Genomic DNA, 17,707 nt, shown 5'->3' on the forward strand with positions numbered 1-17,707 from the left:
TAATAAACACTGCAGTAACAAACTGAACAGCCTTTACACTGGTTTGAATTCCTTTAGAATCAGAAACTGGCACAACTGGATCCGTATACCTAAAAGAATGAAGAATGCGATTTAAAAAAAGATATAAACAGTTTGATTTTCCAGCTTGACCTTTTCAAACAGCAGCTCTAAAAGGTTGTTGAGCCTCTGATAACAAAGATCCAGTCACCTTCAGATATTGTGCTAATGTATGACTCACATTAAATCAAGAGCTCTGAGAAGTTTACAGGAAACAACAAGATAGGGCTTCTTCATGCACTCTAGTATTAAGAGTTTCAGTGAGTGTTATTCTAGGCAGACAGATGAGATGTGAAGTGAAAAAGCAATGGGATACATACAAACAAAATCTAAACATAAAATCTCGTCAGAACCCAGGTCATTATTATGAAATGTTATTCATCCATGCTTCTTTTTCTCAAGGGTTTATTGCAGGTTATTTTGTGTCTAATTCCACAACAGTATTTTCCCTGTATTAAATTGTCTGCTCACTCAGATTGAAGATGCAGCCAATCCCAAACACACTCTGCTCTATTAGGTCTTGATAACTGGCATTTTGATCAACAAAACAAAACTAATTTGAGACATTTCTGTTGTCAAAATCTGCTTTGCATGGCTGTAGCCTACATACTACACACCCTTGTTCTGTTGTATTTTACCTTTAGGGTCAAGAAGAACATAGCTGGGCCCCTCTAACTGGAAATCACGCCCATCCTCTCCGCCTGGATACCACGGACACCAACTTTTATAGCAATAAAGATGATAATGTAAATCTTGCTCAGACATCATTCCCTGATTTCTACTGGCAGGCCCACTTTTGGCCAACCCATGAAGGTGCTTGACAAGGTTAATGCAGCTGGTTGTGCCAAAAATACTTTTATATATTTTCATTTTACCACAGAAAGTGTACAGTCACAGTAGACCTTCAGTACTTGGAGTCTTAATGTAAAGAAGTTGATGAATTATGTCATAGCATCTGGCAAAGTGTGTGCTACACTGGAAAAATAGAATAGCTGCATCTGTGAATCTAACTACCTTTTGAAGATGTTGCTGAATATTATTATATAATGTAATAAGAGGTCAGACAGTATTAAGATTTAAGTAAAAACATTTAATTTATCAGTGAGGAAAAAAAAACTATTTGAGGCAGCTTGTCCTTCAAAACAAAGCAGTTTCTCTGAAATGTCTCTATGAGGAAACTGTTCTGTCTAAACCACTGCATGAAAAAAAGGCAGTTTAAAGATTGTAGTCTGCTTATAATTGCCTCAGGCAATAAAATTATAATTAGGTGTCCTCTGGAGGGCCTTGAACTGCTGCATATTTAAAACAAAGGGGGGAAAGAACCAAAAGTGAAGGAGGTGTTAATTACTAATAGAATATCTGTAGCAACTGTATTGAGGACCTCCTTCAGGAATTTAGTTGCAATAACATTAAGAAGACAGGAAAGAGAATTTATGTGAGAGGCGGCTTCTAATAGCTACAGCCTCAACCAAAATAGGTTGGTCTTGAGGGGAATTGTTGATTGGCAAGGAAAAGCTCTTATCCTGATGTTTGGCTCCTTTTCAGTAAAACGACTCCTGCATGTTCTTGTGGGAGGCTTTGTTGTGACTGCAGTATGGGATGACAACAACTTCTTACAGTGCCCTGGAGTTTGTTTCATTTCCTAGACACAACAGAGTCTTAATGTTTTACCCAACTGTTTCTGGTGCTGACATGTTAGATTACAGTATCTTTGAGCATGACATAAGTGATCCCTTGTGTCCTGCTTAAAGTTTTCAGCTTTTTAAGATTAAAAAACACATTATCATCTCATTTGTGTTGAAGAGTTGACCCTTTTAGGAGTACAACCAAAGAAAGCTGCTGAGAATTCACAGGAGCGTAATAGCAAGAATCAAGTTGTTGGTCCAAATGGCTCAAATGGATAAATAAAGGAAGATGACTCCCATGTTGGCATCTCCAGTGATACAGCTGCTTTGGTGTGGACTGAAACATCACAACAACAATTTGGTGCCATGACATTTTCCACAGTCATTGTACCCAGAGGAGCCATTTCCTCTAGTGTTGCCACAAGATTGGCATTCTTAGTTTCTGAGCTAAAAATATGCTGATGACAATTAGGCCTGCTGGTGCAGAGAGGATGAATCCTAATAAACCTACAACTTTTCCCCTCATGTTTGAGAACTTGACATTGGCACAAAATTTATGACACTATATGTTTCCCAGAGGATGAATCCTAAGTGCTAATTAGTCAAATTTAATATGCTAATACAATAATTTAAGAGTGTGAACATGAACCATTATACCGACTTAACATCAGCATGTTGCGACTGTCATCTCAGTTATTATATGAATTGGCAAACTGACTGCAAAAGGCCAACTATATATATATATATATATTTTTTTTTACAATGCTACATGAACAATGCTTTGTTAACGAAGCATTTAACAATGCTTTGTTAATTAAACATTAAGTTCATGAGTTGTTAAGAAGGTTCTTAATTGGCCCCTGTGTGAAATCCTGAAATGTAAGCCCACATGCAAATGTAATATATTGCACATATATTGAACTGTACATGTAAAATAAACGCACACATGTAAAAAAAAATTAAACATAGGACCAGAAATCAGAAATGAACAATTCCATAATGTACATGTACATGTACAAGTCCAGCCCATGCAAATATGTAGGCCTATGTTTATGAAGGCACATGTTTGCTGTTAATGTCGACATGTTATGTAATGTAAAATTGATCAAAAAGCCTGTCAGTATACATTGATATCATAAACTATCGTATGGGTCTCCCAGAATCAAAATTCATGTGGAAATGTGAAGTGTATAAGCAGTATTTTTATATGTATGCTGTTTAATAAACCAGCAAACATAATTTAAATATTTATTTTAATATTGTTATTGCTGTTATAAAACACATATGATTGCATATTTATCTTACATGAAAAAAATGTTGTTTTTTTTGTGATAAGTAGGATCCAGATGTATGATAAGAATGTGACATACGGTATATGGCAACATTCTTTGTATACCTATATTTTATAAATTACATCTCTGCATTCAAGCAGTATAGCTGCTAGCTGTAGACTTTTAGTCTTGTTTTAACAGACTGTAGCCTACAAATTACATTTGATTTAAAATATCCTAAATTAATGAGCTATAGGTAGCAAACTGAATGTATCCTTTTTGCATGCATATGACTAAATATTAACACCATGTAGAGTAATATTGGTCTAAAGGCACGATTTTCAAAACTGACATAGGCTATTATTTTTAAGGGACATTATGTAAATTAAACAATTATAACAGTATAACGTGGAATAGTCTGAATAGTGTTATCTTTGTTTGTGTCTGTGCAGTCTGCAGTCTTTATGTATCATCAGCCTTCTGGTCAGAGGCTGTGTTTTACTTAGACTGAGCTGGGACTCTGCAACAACTCTTCTGCACTGTATCCACAGAAAAGGGGAAGTATTTCAGCATGTTACATCATCCTGAACAGGCTGGAGAAAGTATGGTCCAAATTTAAAAATGAATTCCCGGTTGGTTTGTGCAGAGAATAACTCCTTCGCCATCAATCTTGCACGGGAGATAATGCCCTGTCCCTCTCTCTGCTTTATGGCAGGCAGCACCAAATCAGACAGGACCCCACTACTATGAAAACATTCACGTTGATAGGCAGTTAAAACTGTCTGTCAACCGTGTGCGCGGCGTCGCTGACGCTCTCCTCTGATTGGTCAGCGTTTCACTCTCCATTTTTCCTATTGGTCGATTTTATGACTTGCTCCGCGACAGAGCAGGAAGAGATGTTAACTGGCCGTCTGCCAGGTAAATATTCAACAGAGGATGCTAGCTATGCCCATGTCTGACACGACAAAGGGACAGCAACTCCTGAATAACCGGAGTAAAGATGAAACCACCCACTTTATCGAGGACATTAAGGTATTTAACCGTCATTAAGAGACTTGTTATCACTGTTTGTATTTGGAGAAGTTACAGGGTGCGGCCTGCTGTCATTAGCTTGCTGGCTAACACAGTGCTAACGTTGTGATATTTAGCGGCTAGCTCAGTTTCTGCACTTACCATCAGCTAAAAAACGTCGTTAACCAAGAAGCTGTCTGGTTGAACTGGACGGGTCAACAGCCTCGTTGTGTCGACACTAAGACGCATGAAATTAAAACACTTTTGGCAACAGTTCGCTGTTGTTACCTTTGTTGAGGTTAATGCCCAGGGAATAACTCAGGACCTAGGATTAGCTAGGTGTGTTGTTGGTAGTTTCAGGTGTAGCCCGGGACTCCAGATCTTATCTGAAGTCAAGTGAATTATTAATTTACTAATCTATATATGAGTAGTCATGTTGAACTTAACGTATAGGCTCATCTCAAGGTGCCGTGTCGATGGTAGCTTTATTAGCCCAACATGTAAACAAAGCCAGAGACTGTCAAGTAGCCACGGTCATTACTGCTCCCTGGCTTGTCATCCTCATCGTTTTGTTTAACGTCAAGTCACACATACAGTATCACCCAAACGGCACAGAAAGCTGAGAGTTATGGCATGTTTCTGCTGGTGCTCCGTGAATCACCTCTGTAACTAACTAGTAACCATCTTCAGCGATTGAGAAATGGCCTGAAAGCTCAGTTTGAGGAAGTGTTTTGGTGTGTGTGTTGTGTGTTTTCATTTGGCTGATTAGGTCAGAACCCTCCGGTTTTGTAATCCGTCCCCACAGATCTGTACACGGTTTCTAAAACCACTGAGCAGGGGCAGGTACCAATAAACCGGGCAGATGTAGGCTATGTGCTACAGAGAACCATTGATCAGCCCAGCAACAATACAGCCACACAAACCGTCTTTGTGATCATATGCTTGTGCAGTGTGTTTGCCAAACTCTAAGAAGAACGGATGATGTTCATAGTGTTAAGTCTAAAGTAAGTGGGCGTGTTGTGTTTATGATATGTTTGTGACTACCTGTTGTTTCTGTAACTATAATAACACAAGTTACTTAGGAGTGATGTCAACAGAATCCGTTTGGATGCTCACACTAAGCAGTTTGGGTCCAGCTGTGGTTGCTAACTATACATGGATAGGTTGTTCGTGTATATAGACCCTCCTCAGTAAATGTGTAAACCAAAAGTGAAAATTCTTTGGTAATTGTTATGCGTCACTGACAGCAGAAACCTTCCTAAGCTGGCAGCATAATCTGCCTCATAGGAATATCAATGACTGAATCACAGTTTGGTGATGTGTAAACAGAACTGGGTTAATATCTGGCCGGTAGCTGGTGTAAAATCCCCTGTGAGATGCGGATCTTCTCTCAAATGACTGAATGTAAACAGGTGCAGTGTAAAATAAGGTGCCTTTCACAAAGAGAAACTTGGAGACTATGTTTTCCGTAACTGGGTTTGGTTATATCCCAGTGGTTTTACTGGTGACGTCATTTAAGGTGGATTAGATGAGGATTTATGTGTTGTGTGTGTGTTTTAATTCAAGCTCTTGACTCCTAAGCATGGGCTTCATGCACGGCATACACTTGTAGCCACACACAAACACACACACGTGTGCAGCACTTTTCTACTAACCCCCTGCCACACACAAACAGGATGAAATAATCCATCCTGCAGAAGCAAAGTTCATGCCACTGAATGCTTCCAGTCTCCTCATGACAAGCAAAGCAGGTCCACATATTGCTAATAATGATGATCATGTGTTATGTGCATATACTGTTGTTTAGGTTCTCAGCTATTATGAAGGATGGACAATACAGGAACCAAACAGAGCAATTTAGTTGTTTTAAATCTTCTTTTTTTTCATTGATATCTGCCAAACTCTGGACAGTAAAATGGATATCAACTGGTATTATGTGATCTAAAAAAGTTCTATTTGATCTTTACTTTTCAGAACCCACCAGATACTGCATGGTTTTCTATGTCTTGCAATTCCACCTGCCACCATTTTCATTTAGGACTTAAATTGTGTTATCTGCTCCTACCTGGAGATCCATTGCAGACTAGAGGTTCATTAAAATTTCAAGTACAGCGACTTGTAAAGCTTTTCCTCTTTGTCTTTCTTTGCTGTGCTCCACTTGTTCGTGTTTTTCTCGCCTTACTTTTGTTCCTGTGCCAGAGCAGCGTTCTGACATCTGTCTGCTTTTAGTTTTAGACGTCAGACTAAATAGCCATGGATGGGCATGTTGCCAGAAACAATGATAGCACCTTCCCCAGCTTTGTGGATCTGGATGACTTTCTCACCAAGCACAACTCCAACTTCATCTGGCTCCTTGTTGGTAAGTTCTCCCTGTATCCTCACTGTGGGGAAAATATCCAGATGAGTGAATATTTTTTAAAAGACCTCAAATAATCTGTCACATTCAAAGTGCAAACCTGTCACTGCTGATAGAAGATATGCCAGTGCATCTTTTGGTCGAAACTCATACCGACAGTTTTACTGCTCTTTATTGATGCCTCATTTATTAAACAGAGGATTGAATCGTATTACATACAAATTACTGTTTGGAAGAATAAGAATAATTCTTATAAATTTGTGAGCACAAGAGCTTATTCCACTACTATTTATAATACGTTATTTTGAAAATACATATTTGAAAATAAGTGACTTTATGTTAAAATGAAGTGTTTATTGCATTTAGCTGTATCGACAAAACTGCAATACTCCCATATGTGCTTAAGATCTCATCTCATGAAAGATTTAAATTTAATCTTGTTGTCACGCTGGCAGCGGCTGCATCTTCTCTTCATTGTGATTTAATTCACTTTAAGTATGACAAAAGATAGTTTCCAGTTACCACTCAGTTCAGGTGCAGCTCTCAGTAGGCCAATGATATTACATGGTGCACAGATGCTGTTTTCTTTGTAGCACTGCAGCATCTTCACCCAGGAAAAAAAAAAACCTCTTTCAGGGAAAAGGAACAAATATATCAAACATAACCTCAAGTGAGCCAGTCAAACCCAGCTGTCTGCACAAGCAGTTTCTGGATTAATTCCACCTGGGTGGCTATATTGCTTAAACAACAATATTTTTAGATATATTTTTTTCTGTATGAATAGGTTCTGTCATATCAGAAAAAACAAGCATCTGGCACATTGTATTAAAGGACCAATCACAATGACAGACAGTCTTTTGACCTAAATAAATGATATTGTCATTCGCATGTATGTATGATTAAAGAGTTTGAGGCAAAATCACTGTCGGAGAAGTAAAGGCCTGTTGTACTCTTCTACACACAAACATTACTAATGTAAACAAGCAATTCCAAGCATATTCTGCAGTACTACCAGTATTTCTCATATTAACAAACCCACAGGATCAATCTGAAAGTGATATCAGGATTTCTATATAAAGCTGAGCTTTAAATCTCTATCTGTTACTGACTGAGACCGTTTTGTGTTTCTTTTTTTTCTCTCTCCCCTCCCTGTCAGCCACCATTCTGTCCTGTGGATGGATCATCTATTTAACTTATTACAACTCCCGCAACATCGGCCTCATCCTCACCCTCATCATCAACAGACTCTACAAGGATGGCTACATTCACATCGGTGCGTTCCGTCATGAGCTCCATCGCGCTGTGATGAATAGGCAGGAGGAACACTGCCAAAGCTTTCAGTTCAAGGCGTTAACTTGGGCTGCTGAATATTTCATGATGAGCCAGGTTCTCTCTGTGATTATCTCCACAGAGCATGAACTACAGACTGCTACCAACACCAGACTGAATTTCTCTAGAAAAATGGCGCAGGAATTAATTTTTAAATTCAGTGTAACTTAAGACTTAGGTTATTTGTTAGAAAATGATGCCGTTCCCCCTAAAACACCAGCCTCTTTACTGAAGAGTAGATGGTGTCAGTTGCATATGCTCTGAAATACACCCCTAATTACAGCTCTGTAATTAATCAAAGAGGAAGCCAGAGCATGTCTTAGTCATGCCTAATGAATTGGCAAATTCTTATATTTACTTAGCATCACAACAGTGTGTGTGTGACTGGATATGATATTGCAGCCCACCAACTGTGAGTAAATAGGAAGTGCAAGAATGATTACCAAGGCGGCATTAACATTTTATGAGGAGCGCATGGCTTAGTTAATACCTCTGTTTGCATTGTAATGGCGCCAGTGTCTGGAAGTAAACAAACCTACATAACAAGCAGAACGTCACAGACAACTCGTTCCTGCTTAGCAGGTTTAACCAAGCTCTAAGGTGCGTCTTTTCTTGTCCAGGCCTGGACAAAATTGCTGCCTAGGAATAGTACGTATGTAGGAAACAAGCTCCCTGATGATACGGTGCATATCCTGTCTTCTGTCAGATGGCGGAAAAGTCAAATATTCCACAACAACAGGAGGAAGTTTCAGCTGGGATGGTTTTTAGTCCAATGCACTAAGGTGCTGACATTTCTTTGGCGTGAAATGATTAAAACAGACAGAGACGTTATGAGCCAAAGAGGATTAATGACAAAAAAAATGATGATGATGATCAGTTTTCAGCTCATCTTTCTTGCTCAGTGACAGTCTGTGACCTACTTGTACAATTAGATGCTAATTGAAGTTTTTTTCTCTTTCTGAACAATAAGAGAGAGACAAGGTGATTAAAGATCTCAGTAACACAGAGACTTTATTTTTTTTATCAGGGCTTACACAACCATCTAATTAGCTCCTTTGTTTAACATTTTAATTAGCTCCTTTATTAACTTGAATTCAAACCTTTGTGATCAAACAGGTTTAGATTTACTTTTGGAAACTGTGATTGTGTTATAATTATGTTAAATTATGTTAAATTCTTCCAGTCAGTATGATGACTAATATCATAACTAATATAAATGTTAGAGAAAATATTATCCTGATTCTGTGTGTGTGTGTGTGTGTGACCCGTCCTCCACAGGCTCCTTCTCCTTCTCTGTGCTGTCGGGGAAAGTCATGTTCAGAGACGTCTATTACATCAACCAGGACATGTCCATCAGGTGACCTCTCCTCTGTTCCTCTAGCTTTAGGTCCTAACACGCCGCCGCTGAACGGTCCGTATCAAAAGAGCCGCCCTAATGATTTTCTATGTACAACACCCACACTGGCAGCGGCTATGTGTGCCAGTGCGTATTGACGCGCTGCCCTGCGACACACTCAATGCCACTGTTACAGTTCCAGCCCTGGTATAAAACAAAAGCATTGTTTTCCAGAGAAAAAGGCTGTCTTGTATTTCCTGGCTGCCATAGCACTTCGTCTTCTCTCTCCTCACCTCTATTATTGTCTCTTGTGTGTTTATAATGGATGAGGGGAGAACACTTGAAGAGATGGAGAAATATAATGAGCTATTTGACTCATATATATATATATATATATATATATATTGCCATTGTCTTTGTAACAACATGATTATATTAGGGCTGTCAAACGATTAATTTTTCTAATCGCGATTAATCGCATTTTTTCCATAGTTAACTCGCGATTAATCTCTATTAAAAATATTATATATGGCGCTTTGGACTTTCAACACTCAAAAGTGTTATAATCTCTAGACAAACAACTTTTAGACCAAACCTAGCAGGCCTACCTAATCATAACACATGATGCATTAAGTCACACAGAATTGAAACGAATTGCATCCAGTGGAAATTGCCTGTTACTTTGCTACGCCTCTGCCTGGCCATGTGCATTTGTTGACAACGAAGCCGTCAAAAAATCAATACATGGCCATGTGCATTTGTTTACAACAAAGCCGTCAAAAAATCAATGGATGGAGCTGTGGATATATGTTAGACTGTGTATATTTGTGTAGCAACCAACTTGAAGGTGGCTTACCGCCACCTACTGGACTGGAGGTCCCACACTCCAGTCCTCCAGTCCAGCAGACAGAGGACAAAATGGGCCGCGATTAACCGCGATTAAAAAATTTAATCGCGTTAATTTTTTTAATTAATCTAATCGCGATTAACGCGTTAACTCTGACAGCCCTAGATTATATGTATATATATGTTGCTTGGCAAGACACAGGCGTGGAGAATGATTCTTATGGTTAGAAAGCAAAGTTAATTAAATGCATGGTTTTAAATGAATGCATACATCCTGCTTTGTGTGTGGTCCTCATCTTGGCAGCAGCACTTGATGTGTAGCTGCTGTAGCTGTGGCTGTGTTTTCAGCTTGGCAACCTTATAGCCTGCAGCTTACTGATTTTTGATTTCTTTTTGCTCTAACAGGATACAAGATGGCTTTCTCATATTTCGCTGGTGGAAAATGTATAACCCAAAACAGAAACAACACGGTGAGTCGATGGTGACTGTCCTCGGGACAACAAAATAAAGAAAATCTAAAGAAAGCTTGTTTTTTAGAGTCAATGTAGTTAATTGTGCAGTTGTTCACCGCTCAACTCCACTGTGGAGTTCGTGTGGTATAAACTTTAATTATCTGTGGATCAATCAGCAGATTATTCCACAGGTACCTGCAGAAAGCAGTGTCAATTAGAGCTCTAGCAATTTAGATAATTAGTTGATTTTTGGCATTTTTCCAGACACACAACTTAAACTGTTTTTCTCACACGTCTGAGATACTGACAGGAATTACGGAGTTTTATTGTTCAGCTCAGGCAAAATAATAATAATAATAATGGATTACATTTATATAGCGCTTTTTTTTCTATTGTTACCCGATACCCAAAATTAGAACATGACAATGTGGGTTTTTGAGATACTGATGCATTTCTCACGAACAAACGGATCAATTAGTTAATGAGACAGTTGAGTAGAGAATGTAACTGTCATATTATGACATAAATTCTTAGTCATGGCCTCAGTGTTAATAGATAGATAGATTTTATTACGTTCTGTTCATATTTAGTTTACTAGATTAATGTATTTTAAAACAAAAGAACAGAATACAGACGGAAGAAAGATTTGTGACCTTTGAGATGTCTGTCTTGTCCTTTGTCATCAGACCCCAAGGCAGAGACCAGGCTTTACGTGACAGTTAACGGCTTCGAGTTTCACGTCTACAACCGAACCGACCTCTACGCCCGCCTGCAGGAGACCTTCGGACTGGAGCCCACGCTCTTAACACCCAAAAAAGACGAGGAGCGTGGGCGAGAGGACAGAAACAAGACCCTGGACAGGTACGATCGAGGCGTCGGCGAGCAGATTTTCACATCATGTACTTGTAGACCTGCTCGAAGCCTTGACTTTGGCTTTGATTTGATGCTGGAAATGTCGCACTGCTAAACTGCTGTGAGGCTGACCGTCTGCTCCTCCTTGTGTAGTGTGAATATCAAAGCAGAGAGTCCAGACCCTGCATCATCCTGGCGCTCCCTCATCCCTGTCATTAAAGTTAACATCAGCACTGTGAGTACCACAACTGCACAGGATCTGGCTGTAGAAATCATGTTCCGAAAAATAAGTCATGATGAATCGCAAAAACCTCAAGGCTTTGTTCTTTAACCGCCTGTGTGTTTACTCTCCTGTAGGGTCGCTTGGCGTTTGGGAACCATTACCTCCCACAGACTCTGTGCGTGAACTTCGAGGACGCCTTCCTGACGTACGCCACCAAGCCTCCATCCAGCCACCTGGACCAGTACATGCACATCGTCAAAGGGTCACTGGAAAACGTGCGAGTCATGCTGGTTCCCAGTCCTCGCTACTTGGGCATGCAGAACGATGAGTAAGTCCAAATAACGTACTTTTTGATTTATTGGAGACACTTTATAAAAATCACCTGTTGTCAAGGACTTGTAGTTGAAGAGGTTTTGCTCTTACATTTCAAACGTGAAATCCATACAAAAGGAGTGAAAGAGAAAATTCAGTATTTATTTATTCAAAGCAACATCCAACCATCATCATTTTTCTACTTGTCGTGTTCCTAAAGCCATTTTCTCCAAAGCGTTTTTTTGAGATAAAGTTCTTGCCTGAAGAATATTAACTTGAAACTATCCTCTGCCTGTGGTTTTTTTTAAGCATGCCATAATAACGGTAGAAGCAAAGATCATTATACAGTTTCAAATGGATAGTTCTGTGCACTCATCTCGTTACAAAATGTAATGTGTGGTATGAATCTTAAACACAGCCAGGAGTGTGGCGAGAGTCACACTATAAAAACAGAAAATATACTTTTTGTTGCTCATTATTTACGAGTTAATTCTAAATAAATAGTGTAAATCTTTTCCGCTTTTCTGCCTTGAGTACTTTTTTACAGCATTTAATGTGCAACTGCTTTTACTTTCCTGAGTGCAGGAGCTGCAGCAGATCTTAAAGGTTAAAGCTGCTGGAAATAGAAGAAAGATTTGGATGTACAGTACTCGCCTGAATCTCTCTTGTATACCAAAAATGTTGGCTGAATGTTTCACCTGGCAGCTTTAACAGAGCTGTGTAATAAGCTTAAATGCCATACACCATTATCTCCACTTACACTGGATGAAACCACTTTGAAAGTAAAATTGCGTCAAAGTTAAAGAGTCACTCAAAAAAAAAAAACTTGGCATAGAAGAACCTCCTGCAGGACTTGATGCTTTATTGCAATGACAGCGAGATGGAGCAAAAATATGTAAGACGAAAGCAAGTGCTTTAATGAAAGTCAAATTAATTGTCCTCGTGCCAGAATTAAGCTTTAGGATGGACTGAATATAATTGTGTAAAGCTTTGGGACCTCTGATGTACCTGCTGAGCTGCTGTGTGTGACCATTGATTTTCTTTGAACATGGACTCTGTGGACTTGTTTTCCAGACCTCCAAGGCTGATGGGCGAAGGTTTCGTGGTAATGCAGTCCAATGATGTTGACATCTACTACTACCAAGATGAACCAGGTATTTACAAACACACAGTTTAAAATGTGAACCAGGAAAAGCACCAAAAAAAAGAGAAATGTCTTCTCTTGGACATACTGTGTGTTTTTTTATTTATTTTTAACTGTGCTTCATTACTAGCAGAAAATACACAAGTGTGTGTGTGTGTGTGTGTGTTTGCAGGTCTGGTCCCTGTGGAGCAGGAGGCTGGGGAGGAAGCAGAGACGTGCAGTGAGGGTGATAAGCTCCAGGATTTGCCTCCGTGTTGGGGACTGGATATTGTCTGTGGCAAGGGAACTGACTTCAACTATGGGCCTTGGGCAGATCGGCAGAGGTGTGTAACACACACACACACACACACACACACACACACACACACACACACACACACACACACACACACACACACACACACACACACACACACACACACACACACACACACACACACACACACACACACAAACACACAACACTGATACATTTTTTTGGCCTTCTCAGCTTTATAAAAAGTATTCTCTGACATTAAAGCGTGTGTGTAAATGATATAGCACAAATTTGACTAAGCTGAGCCGATTCTCTGAGCTGTTGAAGGACTAATCTTTGCCATGACGCCGGCCAATTTAGCCGCAACGATAAAATGACAGAAATCTGTATTTTAGCAGCATATGCAGATGGAGTTTAAATACACGAGATGAGCGAGGTTTAAGATTCTGTCGTTAAAAATGTATGGCTAAAACTTTTAAAGCCTTTGATGTGGGATTTACAAACATGGTTTTGCTTCGACATGAACGCACTGTAAATGTTCTCAGGGACTGTCTGTGGAAGTTCTTCATCCCGGCTGACTACCAGGCCATGAAAGTCACAGAGGTCGCTCAGCCTGGAAAACCCAGACAGATCCAGGCCTTCGAGCTCCGCATGAACATCATCGCTGACGCAACCATCGATTTGCTTTTCACCAAAAACAGGGTGACTCTTACTTTTGAGCTCATGCTTTCTTCTCTCCCCTGCCACCCCCTTTGATCTTCTATCCCCTCTCTGCTGCTCCTCCTGTCCTTGTCTCTATGCGTCACCATGTTTAAGATATTGATATTGGTTCATGTTTTATACTTTTCAAATTTCCATCCTGCAGCAGTGCAGGGATATCCACAGAGCTAAGTATGTGGAGCGAATACTAAATAATGACGTGAATGCATGTTGAATATAAACATAAAACGACTCGAATCAGGGAAGACTGTCATTCTATCACCTCGTTTGAACCTATTTTTGTTCAGATTAGATGCCTTCCTTTGATTCGTGAGGCAGTAAGGCTCCCTCTCTAATCATCTGACAGCATGTATGACCCACACCTCCCTGCTCCGTCTTCATCTCTGTTACTAGGAAACCAATGCCATCCATGTGAATGTAGGTGCAGGCTCTTACTTGGAAGTCAACATCCCCATGACCGTCGGAGAGAACGGTGAGTGTGAGTGTGTGTGTGTGTTTCTGAGAGCAAGAGACCATCTGACTGAAATGTCAGTTTTCAGATCAGTTTGCCACAGCAGATGACCCACAGCCTGAAGGACACATTTTATTCATAAAGAAGCAGCACACATCCGCTTCCTCAGTCAGTCTATAATAAATACAACACTTGTATACTGATAAATATCTGGATGTTTTCTCAAAACTTAGGATGAACACTTGGTAAGATGTCCAAAAAGTGGGGCACAATGAGAATTTAAGATTTTTCCAGACTAATGGGCATCTAATTTTTTTTTTTTCTTTTAACATTCGAGTGAATAGAACTGTGGTCTCAGACTTTAGGAAGCCCCTGTATTTACAGAAATGTCTTGAAATGTAACATCATTTTCTTTACATAAACTTTTTTTTGATTAAAGAAAGTTAGTCGAATTTTGCCGTTTCTTGTTTCTCACGCTATACATCCAATTTTTCATATTGTTGAGGCTTGTGTCCATGATGACTTGAGACCACACTTGTCTTTGCACTTTCATTATATTTGTGGGGTTATGTGAGTTTAAATTCAATAGACAACTTTCCTCCACAATATCCCACCAAAGATCAAGTAAAACCATCAATAACCATCATTCATTTTAAAACTCAAGAATAACACCCACAGTCACACCACTGTGACGTTATGTGTTATAATTTATCAGACTTGAGCAGATCATATTCTGTCAGTCATCAGTCAGTGCTGTCCTCTGTCCTCAGAAATGTGGTTAACTTAACCAGCTTTTGAAATGTTGCTGGTAAATGACATTATTTGCAGGAACTTAGCCGTATCTCTGGGTTTTGAGAATTGATGGCCCTGCTATTTTTTTCTTTTTTCTCCTGCTTCTGTTTGCTGCCCTCAGGCTACTCTCCCACCATTAAAGGTCAGCTGCTTCACGTGGACACCACCAGCAGCATGCAGTACAGGACGCTTCTGGAGGCTGAGATGTTAGCTGTAAGTGGCAGGCAATTAACCACACGGTCGCTGCCTTATAATGCGAGGGACAATTTAGTAAATGCCATGTTCTGTGCAAAGCAATCGCTCTGCTAGCAGTGAAACGGTGTCCTGCCTCTGCTTTTCTTTCAGTTCCACGTGATAGCCAGTTACCCACGGGTCTGGAACATGCCTCAGTCGTGGCAGTGTGAGATTGAGGTGTACAAGGCCACCTACCACTTCATCTACGCCCAGAAAAACTTCTTCACGGGTGAGTCCTCCAGCAAACAGAAGTTACAGCACTGTACATCATATGTGCAATAATCCAAACATTATGTTATCATTTATATCTTTTGCACTTAGCAATTTAATAGTTAAATGTGTAAAACTGATTTTCTTCTCATTTCATCATCACTGCTCCCTCTCTGGCTCCAGATTTGATCCAGGACTGGGCGAGTGACAGCGCCCCAGACATCTACTCCTTTGTGCCCTATTCCTGGAAATTCAAGGTCCTCTTCCACCAGTTTGAGATGATCTGGGCGGCAAATCAGCACAACTGGGTCGACTGTTCCACCAAGCAGCAGGAGAATGGTGAGAGAGATGAACGTCTTAACTGTACACTTGAAAAAAAAAAAAAAAACTTTCTTTGAAACACGATTCCGGGCAAATTCAACCTGGGATTATAGTTCACGACTTCGCAAGACTTTACAGATTACAGCTCTGTTTACAAACATGTTGGCTTTCTTGAAGTAAACAAACCCCTTGGTGGATGTTTGAAAAGCCATCTGACGTGCAGTTTTGAGGGAAAATGCGGTTTTGAGGGATGTAAACAACCTAAACAGCATAAGATCGGTCTGCTCCCATTATACGCTGCTGTGACGATGCAGGGACAAACAGAACTACTGCAGAACAGGAGCAATTAAAAAGAAAATCTTCGGATTCATTCTTTTAGACCCAAAATATTAGGAAACGATATAGCCCCAGGTTGAATTTGCCCAGAATTGTCCTTTAACAATAGAAAGACTTCCTGTGACTACATGATTTTGCCAAAATGCACATGCACAGAAGTCGGATGCTTAAGTCTCAAAGGCCACAAATCCGTAGCTCTTGTAACTTACATGCTATATGAGTAACACTTTATAATAAGTACACACCAGTGTTTCCTCTACATTCATTTAGCAGTGGCGCACCGCCACAGCTAAATCCCAGCCGCCCCTGCTTCAAATTTCTTTCTTTTTTTTTTTTTTTTTAATTGTCGCTAATCCACCACCGCCACATGCCTCCACCTTCACAGCAGAGTCCTGCACTGCACCTCGCGAGTAGCTACTAAGGTAAACTACAGATAACTATCTTGCTCAGTATCTACTCTTTGCACCCCCTCTGCACCTCGATGACAGACCACAGCCTGTTTTTCCGCAGAATCATTGAACTCAGGTGACAGAATGACAACAGACTCAGGACAGATCAGTGGTCGCTGTTGCCGGTGTTTTTTTTTTTTTTAATTAGCGGGTTTGATTCTCGTGTCGGACGTCGCGCTCAGTGCTGGTGGAAAAGAAAAAAAACTAAAAAGTGTGTGTCAGTCCGTCGGGCTTATGATGATGTTATTGTAGCGCATACAGTAAGTTTAACAGGACATATCCTCTACTGCGCTGTAACATAAACGTGCATAAACTCCCCCTCCTCTCCGCGGCCGTCCGCTGGTGCGAGTGGGAGGAGGGGTAACGGCGATGACGGCAGCGACACCGACAACGACGAGACGGCAGAACGATCCTGTGTAGGAGCTGTCCGTGCGGTTACTTAACCAAAAGTCTCCTGAAGAAGGCCCAGGTTATCAAACTAAGAGAAATATGACCTGTGGTAGTTTGTTTGAATAGCAAAAATACATCATGACATGAAGTTGTCATGAAAAAAAAAAAGAGATGTTGATTCGGTGGAAACCCGGCTTTACAGGTGCGCGGCGGGGGGGGGGGGGGGGCTACGGTATGCGGGGGGGCAATCACGGGGGGGGGGGGGGGGGGGGGGGGGGGGGGGGGTCTGAGCGCCACTCCTTAAAAAAATCCTAGAGGAAACACTGCACACTATTAAGTAAATACTGAATTCATCATTTATAACACATGAATACTCATTAGTATGTACTATATAAGTGCTTGATGAGTAAAACATTTTTAACTGTGTTTATAAACTACATACTAATGAGTATTCATGTGTTATACATCAGCGGTCCCCAACCTTTTTATCTCCGCGGACCGGTCACCGGTGGAAAATTTTACCGCGGCCCGGGGGGTGGCGGTCGTTCTCTTCGGGGGCGGGGGCGGGGGGTAGCGTACGTTCTCCTGTTTACATTACATGTAGGCCTACTGTATAAACAGGACTACACGTTCACATAGCCTAGTTTTCTCTTACGTTTACGTTCTTTGTTACAACTCACCATAATATAGTATCACAATAATAATGTCAGTCATCTGGGGGTGATGCTCCGTCT

At 40.4% G+C, this 17,707-nt stretch overlaps 1 protein-coding gene across 9 annotated transcripts in view; it reads left to right on the forward strand.

Moving 5' to 3' along the window:
* The first annotated feature begins 3,879 nt into the window (after positions 1–3,879).
* The window catches only part of kiaa1109 (KIAA1109), a 74,360-nt gene continuing 60,532 nt past the window's right edge, over positions 3,880–17,707 (forward strand). For all 9 annotated transcript variants that reach the window (XM_083998092.1, XM_083998096.1, XM_083998094.1 and 6 more), the window contains exons 1-15: positions 3,880–3,985; positions 6,194–6,323; positions 7,477–7,593; positions 8,928–9,006; positions 10,237–10,301; positions 10,970–11,144; positions 11,289–11,370; positions 11,493–11,686; positions 12,745–12,824; positions 12,987–13,137; positions 13,616–13,772; positions 14,184–14,262; positions 15,155–15,246; positions 15,379–15,496; positions 15,661–15,816. In XM_083998092.1, coding sequence (XP_083854218.1) covers positions 6,218–6,323; positions 7,477–7,593; positions 8,928–9,006; positions 10,237–10,301; positions 10,970–11,144; positions 11,289–11,370; positions 11,493–11,686; positions 12,745–12,824; positions 12,987–13,137; positions 13,616–13,772; positions 14,184–14,262; positions 15,155–15,246; positions 15,379–15,496; positions 15,661–15,816 — 1,651 coding nt within the window. In that variant the 5' untranslated portion in view covers positions 3,880–3,985; positions 6,194–6,217. The remainder of the gene's footprint in view (positions 3,986–6,193; positions 6,324–7,476; positions 7,594–8,927; positions 9,007–10,236; positions 10,302–10,969; positions 11,145–11,288; positions 11,371–11,492; positions 11,687–12,744; positions 12,825–12,986; positions 13,138–13,615; positions 13,773–14,183; positions 14,263–15,154; positions 15,247–15,378; positions 15,497–15,660; positions 15,817–17,707) is intronic.

The sequence above is a fragment of the Trachurus trachurus genome (genome assembly GCF_905171665.1).
Source record: "Trachurus trachurus genome assembly, chromosome: 22".
Lineage (NCBI taxonomy): Eukaryota > Metazoa > Chordata > Actinopteri > Carangiformes > Carangidae > Trachurus > Trachurus trachurus.